The sequence below is a fragment of the Chenopodium album genome, chromosome 17 (assembly GCF_948465745.1).
Source record: "Chenopodium album chromosome 17, dcCheAlbu1.1, whole genome shotgun sequence".
NCBI classification, from domain to species: Eukaryota; Viridiplantae; Streptophyta; class Magnoliopsida; order Caryophyllales; family Amaranthaceae; genus Chenopodium; species Chenopodium album.
In genome coordinates, this window is record NC_137850.1 from 38,443,594 (window position 1) to 38,457,188 (window position 13,595).

Sequence of the window (13,595 nt, forward strand, 5' to 3'; positions counted from 1 at the left end):
TCCAGAGTCTCTAGGTTTAGCTTAGGGATTCGCGATGGCCCAAAGGTGAGTGTATTTGTACCATCATCTATCTCGCGGAATTTAACATACGACATTATAGCAGAGACATACATGATAGCAGAGACGTACATGACCTTGTTATAGACAAATACATCACTATGACCATTACACCCGAATGTTTGTAATGAGACCCAAGTACAGTTAGGGTGTGCAGGGCGGCAGGAAAAGATAAAAGTTGGGCAAATTTCGCTCAAAGAAAAACAAAACAGCAACACACAATCATCACAATCTGGGGGTGATTTGAGGGTGCACTTGACTTTGAAAAGTTTACTACGAGGTGGAGCTTGTAACGGAGGTAGATGTATGGTCTGTAAGGTAAATAAATTAAAGATAGAGAAGTTTGCTTCGTTCCTCAAATCATCTAGTAGAATCAACCATTCATTGTAAAAACAACCATGTATAGATTTGCCGCGCAATTGAGGGATACTTTTGACACAAGATCTACTGCTGTCATCTTCAAGTGATGGCCCCGATATGGAGTGAAACGTCTGGACATGGTTGTTAGATTCATGTGTATACAAAAGGCACGGTGTTTTTATGAGTGACGAAAGGCTAAGATGCTGCTCAACCTTTTCCTCCATTGACAAACTCGAATAAGCTACCCACTAAAAATAATTGAGTTATTATTATTATCAGTATTCCTCTATAAGATGTTCACTCTTTTCTTCCTGTGCTCAAAGATAGGATTAGTGAGAATACGAGATTTAGGGAAGTTTTGTTGTGTTTAGGAAACAGATAGTTTTGTTCATATCTTGTTTCCTAGTCTCGTGTTATTAGGATTCTTAACTCGTATTTGACTTATTTCCCAAGGCTTTGCACTTTCCGCTAGTTTATTGAAGTGAATTGACAATATTTTCCAAAACTTTATCAATTAGATTGTATGGTATTAGCAAAGCATTAGAAATTCAGGATATAATAAAATTTTAGTAGTTCGTTTAAAAAAAAAAAAAAAAAAAAAAAAAAAAAAAAAAAAAAGCACGGATATTTTATTAGATTGTTATGTATACAAAACAATAAACTCTTTACGGTATACCATTAATAATAAGATAACTTAACTAAATTACAATAACGTAATTGTTTAGTGATAACCAAATTAACCACGACAATTTCTTATTTAATTGCAACACACTCATGACAGTATGACACGCAACTTAAAGATGTTAAAATAGTCAAACGGACAAATTAATTGAAAGTAATTTTATCACTATTAATAAAATTATTAAAAGCAGGGTAGTTACAGTTTAAAATTTACAGTAGTATAATTAATTTGTCTGTTTACTCTTTTTAATCACTCAACTAGTTTTTACTATAGGCCTCGGGCAATGCCCCGAATTTCTACATTAATTTCATAAATAAAATCATTAATTATATTTAATTTAATAAAATTACATATAATATGATAAAGGTTATTGGCTAGTAATATAATATTCCATATACTTAACGTGACACGTGACACCTAAACTTATTTAGGAATTATTGTAGACCCGTAGTAGTACCATAACTCCATTAGTGAGTACTAACAACCTAACTCCTCTCTGCAGTTTCGCGCGTTTCCCCTTTTCAACTGTACAACCTCTAAACCTCCATTTTCTCTCTCTTCCTTCTGCATGAAAGCTTCAGACATGGCTACTTTCCGCTTACTTCGTTCTCAATTTCACAATCTCAATTTCAATGGCTTCCATTTTCTCTCTCCTCCTACTAACTGCAAATTCTTCCACAATCGTTTTCCCCAAAACCCTCAATTTTCCCGCCATTTTCAACCTCCTTTGAATTCTCGGTTAATTCACACAGTCAATCGTCGACTATCCCCTGAATCTCCTCTTCTCTCCTTCAATGGTCGAACCGAAGAAACCCCATTAAATTCCCCAGATTCTGAACCCGCTAGGGTTTGGTCCATGTTTGGCCCCGATTCAATTAACCCTAAAACGAGTGATTCTGAAGAAGAATCGGTTGAAAATCGAGTGAATTCGATTCCGAACTACTCGGATGGTCCGATTACGGGTGGTTATGTGGTGAAAGGGAAGAAGGGGAAGAGTAAGGAGTATTGGGTATGTTCTGATTGTGGGCATACTGAAGCGAAATGGTGGGGGGCTTGTAATGCTTGCAAAAACTTTGGTACTTTGAAGCCCTTTTTAGTGAAAGAAGGTGTGGATGGAGGAAAGGTTAGTGGGTTCGAGGTTTCCGAGAATGCAATGAAGTCTTGGTTGCCTGAGCAGAATGCTAGGCAAGGTGGTCCGGTGAGGTTAGGGGATGTGAACCGCGGTGTTAATCCTTCTGAATGGAGGATTCAATTGTAAGTTTTTAAATGTTTGTGTTAATGCTGGAATTTCATTCATATATTTTATATTTATGCATTGCAAAACCCTCAAAACCCTTATTGAAAGAGTTTTTTACAGAATCATGAATTGATTGCTTTGGGGTTCATTAGACTGTAGAGTGGTTTGTGCTTCCTGCTGAGCATTGGCTATGCTATTTGATTTAATGTTTGTAGGTACGGTACATTCGGAGGTGAATTTTCTAGAGTGATTGGTGGTGGTGTTGTGCCAGGTATATATAGACTAGTTTTACCGGTCTTTTATTGTGGTTTGTTCTGTATGTTCACGAGTTTTAATTGTTCTCTAGTTTCATAATGGAGATCAGTCATGAGGTGGTGAATGAGGTGGTTTGTGAAGGGAGGGGAATGCCCTATGAGGAAACTGAAAAGGGTATCATTTTTTTTTTTGAAAGATTTCAACATATGAGCTGAAATGTTACATTTAAAAAAATGTCCTTAATGCTGTTAACTCTGTCTAATTAATTGTTATCTACCTAAAGAACATCCGAATTATTCCTAATGCATACATCAATGGAGCAAGCAATGAAGCAATTTGAAATTACATTACTATTTGTTACTATGATACATATATTAAACTCTTACTATGATTTTCATAAGCAACACTACTATATGGTACATATATTTTTGCTTATCAAGAGTCAATCATTGTCTCCATGTTTTCATCCTCTCTTGCTTCAATTTAATATTAATGGATATATGCAGTGAGATAATCCTCGTTTTTGCTAGTATGTGCTAAGTGCAGAGCAGTTACAAATCTTATCTTTCTAGGTTCACTGATTCTGGTTGGTGGTGATCCTGGCGTTGGCAAGAGCACCCTGTTATTGCAGGTATGGCATTTTGATCATGAAATTAGCAATCCTTGTGTTCGTTTTGTATGGATTGGAGGGAGAGGAGGGGGGGGGGGGGGGGGGGGGGACGGGTGGGGGTTTACCCTACCTGTTCTTTGTGGTTACATATTTTATTTTAGTTTTTGGCTTTGCTTTGCTTTTTTTTTTTTTTTTTTGCACAGCTTCACTTTCCTTATTCTTGAAGATTACAATATTTTATGTTTCACTGACAAGCTATATTCTAAATGAAGATTGCTGCCTTAATAGCAGAAAGTCCTGATAATTCTGAAAGCGCACCGGTGGTCTACATCTCTGGTGAAGAGGTTAGTGTCTGTGAAAAGACTGAAAACAGCATGATTTCGTGCTTATAATACTTGTGTTTCATGAATGGAAAATGGGAAGAAGAGGGACACTTACAATATCCAAGTTGCTCTTGCTCCCAATATGATGACGACATTCATGAAAGCCAAATGAACTAATCTAGACAGAAAGAATAAAACTTTCCAGTACTTATAAGCTACAGGCTCATCAATCTTGCTATAAGGATTTCTTTTTGCACCAATCATTATATGTTGCATATTTGTTTGTAGAGTATTGAGCAAATTGGAAACAGAGCAGATCGGCTGAGCATTAATGCAGAGGACTTGTTTCTGTATTCAAGCACTGATGTTGAGGTTTATCGATATTTCCCTTAAGTTTAAAGCCTTAAATGATGATCTCTATGGTTTACTTCATGACTCTCATAGTTTTATTGTTTGTCATAAACCTTGTACGTAGTATATATTTTTATTTATTTTATAATTTGATATTGGAGTTAAAGTGGGTGTTTTCTAACCTTGCTTTTGGGATTACAGCTATGAAGTCCATTAGTCCAAAAAGATTGATTTTTATTCATTTTATAGGATATTTTGAAAAAGGTGTCACTTCTTTGCCCACGGGCTGTGGTCATCGACTCCATTCAGACTATATATTTGCAAGGAGTGACGGGAAGTCCAGGAGGAATGTCGCAGGTATTTATTGGGTGTATGTGCTTGAGCTAGAAAAGTGCTTTAGAAACTTCTCAGTACCTAATGTGCTGATAATAACCAGATTGTTTAAGTTCTTGCTCTTTTTGTCCTGCTGCCTCTGAATAATTGACCCCAAATGAGGTTGAAGCATGTAATACTCTATGATGCTAATGGAAATTCTTTCCTAATTTCATTGCCACCTCATCATTATTATTACTCAAAATAAACTATCTTTTCAGAAACTTCAGTCGTCTTTGCCACTTCCTAGTTTGGAAGCTAGAAAGCGGAATGTATGGCTGTATGCTGTTTCTCTGTGTTTGCATGTGGACACAATAAGTTTCATAAATGCTAGTATCATTAATTTATGTGCTATAACTGAAAAAAAAAAAAAAAAAAAAAAAAAAAAAAAAAAAAAAAAAAAAAAAAGAAGAAAAAAGCCTACCTAATAGCTGATAAAGCTGTCTAAAAGTGTCTGATACAGTGATACTGAAATGCTAAAATGCTCTATGTACTTTAGAGTTTGTGCTCCTGCCATAGTGCCATGCTTAGAACTGAAAGCTTAAATATTACCCCGCCCCCCCCCCCCCCCCCCCTCCTCTCTCCCAAAAAAAAAAAAAAAAAAAAAAAAAAAAAAGAATAAGAAGCAGTTGTTTTTGGGAAATGATTTTGGCACACCTCTATGTGAAAGCATAGTTTTCTATGCTCTTCTCACATAAGGGTGTGCCAAAATCAATTTCCGTTGTTTTTATTCAGCATTGCTAAAGAGGTTGACTATTTCTTAAAGTTACATCAGTATTTGACCTACTCTGGGTAGCTGTAGGTAGACTACTGATACTGATGTTGTGATGACAGTTGAAGGATTGTACGGCAGCATTGCTTCGATTTTCAAAGAAGACAGGCATCCCTATTCTGCTGGTAAGTATGGACTGTAATAACATCAGGCAGATATTATCTAGTACCCCATTATCTCTTTTCTATTGCTTTTTAATTCCCAACAAACCCTACTTACACAATATTTAACTCCATTTAACCACTTACATAGTCAAACCGATGCCAAAAAAAAGGGGGTTAATACTCCTTCTGTTCCATAATATAGTGCATGTTTCCTAATTTTCACAGTAATCAAGGTAGTAAGAGTATGTAATATTCTTAAATATAGTGGTGTATTCTAATTTCTATGGAAAAAATTAATGATGACATTTGGTGAATCTTTGGATATATGGGTATTTTATATGGGGAAGGTGAAAAGGTAAATAGTGACACGAAAATTTGGGAAATTGTAGGGACATATAATATGGGAAAGGTAAAAAAATAAATTTGATTCACAAAAAGGTGTATTATGGTAAACTTATGTAAAATAAATATAGAGATATTATAACAGACACAACATTGTGGGACGCCCCTAAAAAGAATACTAGCACTTTATTATGGAACAGAGGGAGTATAAAACATTTTTATTTTTAATCTATCAAAAGAAATTGTGGAACCATCAAAGCCCACATTCCTCACTTGGTTAATATCCATGAAGTGAACTCCATATCTTGATAAAAGTAAGCTTTTGTCCACTAGTTTCAGTTTTATGTTTTAAGACCTTTTCTTTTGACATGACTAGGCAACTTTAGCTTTTATTGACATTTCTACTACTTCCTCTGTTTTTTATTAGATGCATCAGTTTTAAAATTGTGGACTCCTTGGCAATTCTTAGAGTAGAGGGATAGGAGTAAAAATAAAGAGGACACATGTGATATGAGAGAGATAGAGAGAATTTATTGACCAAAAGGGAAAGTGATGCACCTAAATTCAAACTTCCATTTATAGAAAGTGATGCATCTAATATAAAACGGAGGAAGTACAAATTTTGCTGGAAGCTAGACATGAAGATGCATACCATTGATGCTAGTTCAAGGTCTCCTGTTTGATAATTGAAATACCTGTAGCCTGTATGAAGCTGTACGATTAGTCGATTATGAATTTGTTGGAATATAGAAATGTGAAGAAGTAAGGCCATTGACCTTTGTTTTAGGAGGGAATTTGATTGTCATGTGAATAAGTGCATTCACCAAATCAATGGTATAGCCTCTATCACTCATGTGCAGAATGGTTTAGCCTGCTGGCACTCTAGCTCTTGTCTGACCAATTGCAGTCACCTGTTTTCATATCTAGACCTTGATATCTATAGTTATATTTTGTTTTCCTTTAGAGTGGTATGATTGAACTTGAATCCCAATTAAATGTTTGAACTATTCGATACATACTTATATAAAGGTAGCATTGCAGCAGTTAGACTGTGCTGGATATAATTTGCCTAGGATTTCTTGCTTTTGATCATGACATTCTCCTTTCCCCCTCTCACTCTGAGGGCATGGTGGGATTTACCTGCTTCTGGACTATAGTTAATGTAGCTTTTGCTTACCCTGTCCTTTACTGCACTGCAAGCTGGAAATAATGTAAGATACATGTGTAGAGTCTAGACTCTAGAGACAGGAAAACAAAGGGCCTGGTGTCTGGTGTAAGTCATTAGACCCCTGATCAGATTACAAATGTTGGCCAGGATCATCCTTGCTGCTAATGGCGGCTAGCTTGGAGTGAGCCTATCTTCATCTTAAACTGTTTTCCATGTTGTGTGAAAATACCACTGGTCCTTTTGTTTCCCTGAAATTTATATTTCTGTTTATGACAGATTGGACATGTGACCAAGATTGGAGACATTGCAGGTCCTCGTGTTTTGGAGCACATTGTAGATACTGTGCTATATATGGAGGTACCTTTTGCCCTGTGTTATTACGTTTTGATGGAAAATCACTGGTTCCATCATCTTTGTTGCTGTTTTCATTTTTCTTCTGCCACAGGTTTGTTTAATGAGACAGTTATATGTTGATCGTGGTATTTGTTTCTCTCTTAGTTTTAAAAAGTGCGCCTAGGCGCACTAGAGGGGCGAGGCGAAGCGAGGTGTCCTCCAAAGCGCCTCTCAGCTCTGTAGCGTAGCGAAGTCCAGGAGGCGCGCGCTTCAGAGCTTCTTCCTTGAGGTGCGCCTTTGTGCCTCGCGCCTAGGCTCCGAGGACCCTTTGCGCCTCGCGCTTTTTAAAACCAAGGTTTCTCTTTCTCTTCCCATACTGATCCTTGAGAACAAAGGAAAAAACTCATATTCAGTTATCCACATCTTGTTTCATGACTTTAAAAGTCCATTTAATGTATCTGCTTAGAGCGTATAAGGCCTTAAAATACTGAATTTAAATGACACTGTCGGTTGTGTTATTGCATCACTTGCTACATGTTTCAACTGGAGCTTGCTTATTCACCATATATGAGGATCCCTGCACAGCACCTACAAATGTTATTCTTCTCATCTAAGAAAATTTTCATTCGTCGTCACATATATTTTGTGGAAAATGAGTTCCCATTTGCAAAGCCACCTGTTACATTGTTATTCCATTTGCAAGCGTAAGGAACTTGTTAAGGATTCAACAGGTTTCACACTGATTTGTCCCTGGAGGCTGATTTTACTTGTGTAATGTTGTTATTCAAGGCTGTTTTAAAGTATTAAGAATGTTGTAGAAGGCTGATTTTACATGTGTAATGTTGTATAAGGATCCCCATATGACCACACATCACTACTTGTTACATTGTAATTCCATTCGCTTGTTTAAGGAACTTTTAAACATCCATCTCCCCCCCCCCCCCTAAAACAGACGCGCACACACACACACACACACAGAGAGATACTAACAAATTATTGTTAGAGGCAAATCATGCAACTATGCAAGGTTTTAACATATGCTTTTGCCTTTTCTAAATGTGGCTAGTTTGACAATACTTCTTAGAACAGAGTGTTTTATTTTTTGTGATATACCATCAAATAATATAGTAGCCTACTTTTCTGCATCTAATGATGTGGTTGTATCACCCGAGTTTCAGGGGGAAAAGCATTCAACTTACCGCTTACTTCGTTCTGTGAAAAACCGCTTTGGGTCTACTGATGAGGTATTATGATATTATCTCACTGTTGATTATGCCCTACCCCCTACTTGAGATACTTATGCTCTCAAATCTCACTTCTGATGCAGCTGGGAGTATTTGAAATGGCAGAATCTGGACTGCAAGCTGTTTTGAATCCTAGTGAAATGTTCATGAGTGAGGAGCATTCAGAATCAGACCATTTAGCTGGAATTGCCGTTGCTGTAATCATTGATGGCTCTCGAACTTTTCTTATTGAAGTTCAGGTATAAATCTTGTTATAAGAATATTATCCTTACAAGCTGTCCCCCCACCCCCACCGCGCGCACGGCGCACACGCACCTTCCATTCACCTAGAGCCCTAATACTACTGCAATCCTCTTTTAAAAAGACAGAAAAATATATGCTAGATACTGTTCCCATGTGAATCTGATGAAAGTGTTTTGTTTTTGCACCACAAAATAGTGTTCAAACTGATGTCTTCCCCCACAATCATGCACTTTGCTGATCAACATTTTTGTCTTCTTAAGAGTTTCGTCTAACAGTGGTCTTACAGTTCCTTCCTATAAGTTTCTCTTTTCATATAACCAATAGGATAGCCTAAGGGTTGTTTGCAAGGCTGCTATGTAATTAGAATCACCGGACTGAAAACTTAGTTGTAAAGTAGAGACAACCAACTGGATCAAGACAAAGTAGCATCTTGAGTTATCCTCCTGACATCGACTCAAATTAATTGATTTTCTGTTGCCTGGTAAATGTTTGTCTTGATTTTGCAACACTCTTATGTCACTTCTACTTACAGGCATTATGTGTAGCCGACTCTATTGGCAAGCATCTTAATGGGGTTTCAACAAGCAGAGCTGATATGATTATTTCAGTACGTCTTTTGGTTGAGATCTTCCTTAACTTTTATATCTGTTAACAGCAATTTTATTCTTCACTTGCTGCTGCAATACATGTCTAGTTCCTGCGTATCTTTCCTTTGATAGTAAATATAGTTATTTGTTATGGTACATTGATTAATGGTTAGAATAACTACCCCCTGTTATTTGCAACATTTGCCTTTCGGGTGTCAAACTTTGGAAATTTTGACTATAGCTCTCAAATCTATTTAAGTTGATAATATCAACTTTCTTAATATAGTAATATACATAGTTAAAGAACTGGTAATCAAAGTTGTGCATTAAAAACCGTGAAAAGGCAAGCAAACTAGTAATTAAGCGGAGGAAGTATTTGTTTTATCCAATAATCACCATGATGGTGTTAGTTTGTTACTTGGTTTTCTTTGGCAGTTGGTAACGATGTATTGAATCAAGAAAAGCTTCATTTTAAAAAAAAAAAAAAAAGAAAAATTAGACAGTGAAATTAAGACAAGGGGTACCTCATTAAACGTTGGACCACAGGTCTATATTTCCATTAAGTGTTAAATATCCTGGATTTTGTTTGGCTATAGCTGTTACAGAATGTTCCGTGAAAATATCACGATGAGTTCCTTAAAAAGCTTTCGACTGGTACCATGAACCCCAAGACTTTCTACTTGAAAATTATTGGAATCTGTACCCCTAGGCCCTAGGGTAGTGTTTAACATACGTTACTTTCACAGTTGGATTAATACAATTTAGTTCACTGTATAGTTGTTAAAAAATGCTTCCGTGAAGGGCTGTGAAGCATTAATTTAGGGAAGAACTCTGTTTTTATCTTCTAAAAAACAGGGTGTAACCGTTGAAAGCATAAATAACAACTGTTACTAGTTTGTTGACAGATCACAATTTTATGCTGGTGTTACTTATTATAGGAATTGAATTTCATTGTGACTTGGTTAGGGACAGGCATGATAAAAGTAGGATTTATGTAGAAGACTGAGTGTTTCACACATAATGGCGTAGAAAGTTGATAGCACCACACTTTTTTTTTTTTTTTTTTTTTTTTTTTTTGAAGGATGATAGCACCACGCATTAGGGTAGTTGAATGTTTTCATTTTATTGAGTGCAATGGATGAACTATTTATGCTTTCATTGTTTGTTTACAGGTTCTTAAAAAGCAAGCGGGACTGAAAATGCAAGACTATGTAATCATTCTCTTCACTACTACCCTTGTGCTTCATGCTATAGCTCTAAAGTGTCTTAGTCTCATATTTAGTCTTTCATCTTTTTAAATTCTTTTTCATGTTCACTCTCTTTCTAAAAAAAAAAAAATTAAAAATAATTGTTGGGGTAAGGCTAAATATATCTTCAACCAACCATAGCTCAGTCAGGAGCCATACTGCATCCATAAAATTCTCAATTATAAATTATACTTCGTATGATATAGTTGGATGATGAATGGTGGGTTTCAGGATAATGTTAAGATGATGTCAATTAGAATGGAGAATATAATATCCTGTTATATAATTATAAAAAATCCAGCTGGATCTTGTCAATGGTGCATTATGTTTCAAGAACATGCAGTGTCCCAAAACATAATTTATTGCATATTGTGAAAAGATCTTGTGCCTACTTCAATTTGCATTTATGTTAATCTGATCAATTAGTGATGTTGGACATGACTATATGCCCAGGTATTACACTCGATTATATTAGGGAAACTATGCATGTTTTTATTTGTATACAGGAAATGTCCAGTGTTCATATCCATATCAGAGTGTCGAGTATCAAAAATTGGTACTAGTGGTTTAATGTAGAGCCATGATAAATAGTTCTACATCACTGTTCATTGGCTTCAGCATCTTTTTTAAGAGTATAAGTTCTATATTAACTGATTACTTAATATTAGGGTCTTCTTCAATTGGTTAGTTCAATGGAGAATTTTGTTCCATGCATTGAACAACTGTCAGCAGCGTCTCTGAATTGGTCTATCTGTAGGAAAGGAATTTTCAGAAAATCTATTTCAATACAAATTAAACTGAACAACCTAAAGCACTGTTTCCCTTCTTTTCCTTTATGATCATCTCCAAATGCCAAAAAGCTCTAGGTTATCAGCAATATGTTCATTTGAAAACATTACAATGCGTCTTTAGTTTTCTGGATTCTTGCAAGGGAGTGTAGGACTTCTTAGATCCTCTCCTCAGTTAGGAAATGTAGCCTAAAAGCCTATACGTCCGTTGAGCAGCTGATCTTCAAGTCAGAAGCATTTCCGGAAGCACCCTGCTCATACTATATGTACACAAGACTCATACTATATGTACACAAGACTCATGAACTACCAAAGAGACTTGTTAAAAGTTTTATATTTTTTAACAAATAGTATCAATCCCATTGTATAATTAGAAAACCACTACAAGGATCAGAGAAAAGTCAAAAACCGGGTGTTAGTCAGATAAATAACCCATTTTAACTCATACTGTTAAAAAACAGTTTTATGCTTGCTCGTCAGTGACAGTGGATACAGAACAGTGGGCACATGTCCAATTTAATTGTTTCTAAATTTGTACAAGCCATTGTTCCATGTTAAACAACATACATGATGCTAATATATTAGCTTCCTGTACCTGATGATTAATGTATTACTGATTTTACTATGTGCTGGTTGTGGAACTCATTTCCAAGCTAGAGTCTGGTACACTGGATATAGTTTTGTTATAATTCATTTTTGTTTTTTTAACTGTTGTAAGTTCATGGTAATTGTAGCCTGTTGGAATTTCATCTCTGTATGTGCTATATGCTAATGTAACTTCTTTTTTGTAGAGTGTTTTTCTTAATGTTGTTAGTGGAGTATCTCTCACTGAAACTGCAGGAGATCTTGCTGTGGCAGCGGCAATTTGCAGCAGGCATGTTTTCTTTTTTTGTTGGCTCATTTGTCTCACCAAATTTTCTGGCATTTAGAGAGAAATTATGTTACTAGGTTTGGTATGACCGCAGTAGTGTACTGATATCCTGATTCTAAGCTCTTATCCAACCATTTCTCTTGGCTCTCCACTACACTTTTAGAGACTTGTGTTGTCCAGCCTTTTCATATTCTTTCTAGAGTCTTTTTTAATTTCTTGTCATCTTGGTGAGGAGTCTCGGTTTTTGGTTGGTGATATATGCCTTACTCGTGAGTTCTGTAATGTGTATATTGCTCAAAAAACTATAGCTATCCTTTTCTTGTTATCAAATTCGAAGTAACATATCTACATTTGCCTTCTTCAGTCTTCTGGAGTTCCCTCTACCAAATAATGTAGCATTTATTGGAGAAATTGGCCTTGGTGGTGAACTCCGAATGGTAAGTATGAGGCTCTTGCCAAATCAATTTTTTGCCAATATAAATATGCAACTGAAGTAAATTTCCAACAATTTATTAAAAATGCTTGCCCTATTGAGGAAGTGACATAATCTCACATAATCTATTTCTATTTCTCTATGACCAATTGACCACTGATTTTTCTAAGCGTGTATATAATGCTCCATAAATTGTCTGTTGTTTATTCACACCCCCTTCTTAACTTAGAATGTTATGTTAGTCTATATTTTGACCGAAAACTTCTTTGCAGGTTTCGAGAATTGAAAAAAGGGTTAATACTTTGGCTAAACTTGGATATAAAACATGCATTGTTCCAAAGTCGGCTGAAAAAGCCATAGCAGCTCTCGGCTTTGAAGGGTTACAGGTAGTGGGATGCAAGAACCTGAAAGAAGTCATTGATAAAGTATTCAGTACTTGAGAAGAGAAACCATAAACTTTTCTCATTTTTTTGGCATCTTATAAGCATATGTAACATTGATATTATGTTGTATTGTTGTGTAAGAATCTGGTGGAATGTAAATATGACATAGATAGATTATTAGATGCACTCATGTATATTCGATTTTACCTCTATTTAAGGACGAAGCTCACTAGAGTCGGTTCATTCATGTACTGAACAAGCACATGGTTGAAATGCACATGTGCAATTTTGTCTACTGATAATGCTAATATAAAATATTGGAGCCCTATGGGTAGTTTTACATCTGAACTTTGTCAATACCAAGGCCTTCTCTATTGTCTTTCAATTATTGAATGAAAAGAGACTCATAGTTGATTTCGCGCTTTTGTGATACATAAAAAGGTGCTATAGAACTTTTAACTTTTGTGATGATACAGAACTTTGGTGACATTTTGGAGGGTTGCAGGAATTTCAGATACTTGTGGAATTGTGGTGGAACTTTTGGTGGTACTATAGAACAAGATTTTTAATCGATTAGCAATCTTGATTCTGCACACTGAAAGGCTCAAGGAATAAAAAACGTAAATAATGAAATGTAAAATTTTGTCCATTTGGATAGCCTAATTAAGCTTTATTAGTTTCTGGATTTCAAAAAAAAAATGAAATGTAAAATTTCAATGCTTGCTCGACATGGCACGTGCAAGGAGAGAAGGGGTATCATCTATGGAGTATATTCCCTGAATAATCAGGCCAAGCAATTCCATATTTTTTATGCAAAAGTTGGACCTTAAAAC

The 13,595-nt window shown here is 35.9% G+C and overlaps 1 protein-coding gene across 1 annotated transcript; it reads left to right on the top strand.

Moving 5' to 3' along the window:
* Nucleotides 1-1,583: 1,583 nt before the first annotated feature.
* Nucleotides 1,584-13,079, top strand: LOC145587921 (uncharacterized). The gene is made up of 15 exons (XM_081644568.1): nucleotides 1,584-2,353; nucleotides 2,552-2,607; nucleotides 3,164-3,222; nucleotides 3,474-3,545; nucleotides 3,813-3,896; nucleotides 4,125-4,232; nucleotides 5,082-5,144; nucleotides 6,910-6,990; nucleotides 8,145-8,210; nucleotides 8,294-8,449; nucleotides 8,986-9,060; nucleotides 10,213-10,251; nucleotides 11,867-11,949; nucleotides 12,311-12,383; nucleotides 12,652-13,079. The coding sequence occupies exons 1-15, from the start codon at nucleotides 1,668-1,670 to the stop codon at nucleotides 12,817-12,819; spliced, it is 1,869 nt and encodes a 622-aa protein (XP_081500694.1). The 5' UTR covers nucleotides 1,584-1,667; the 3' UTR covers nucleotides 12,820-13,079.
* The last annotated feature ends 516 nt before the right edge of the window (nucleotides 13,080-13,595 follow it).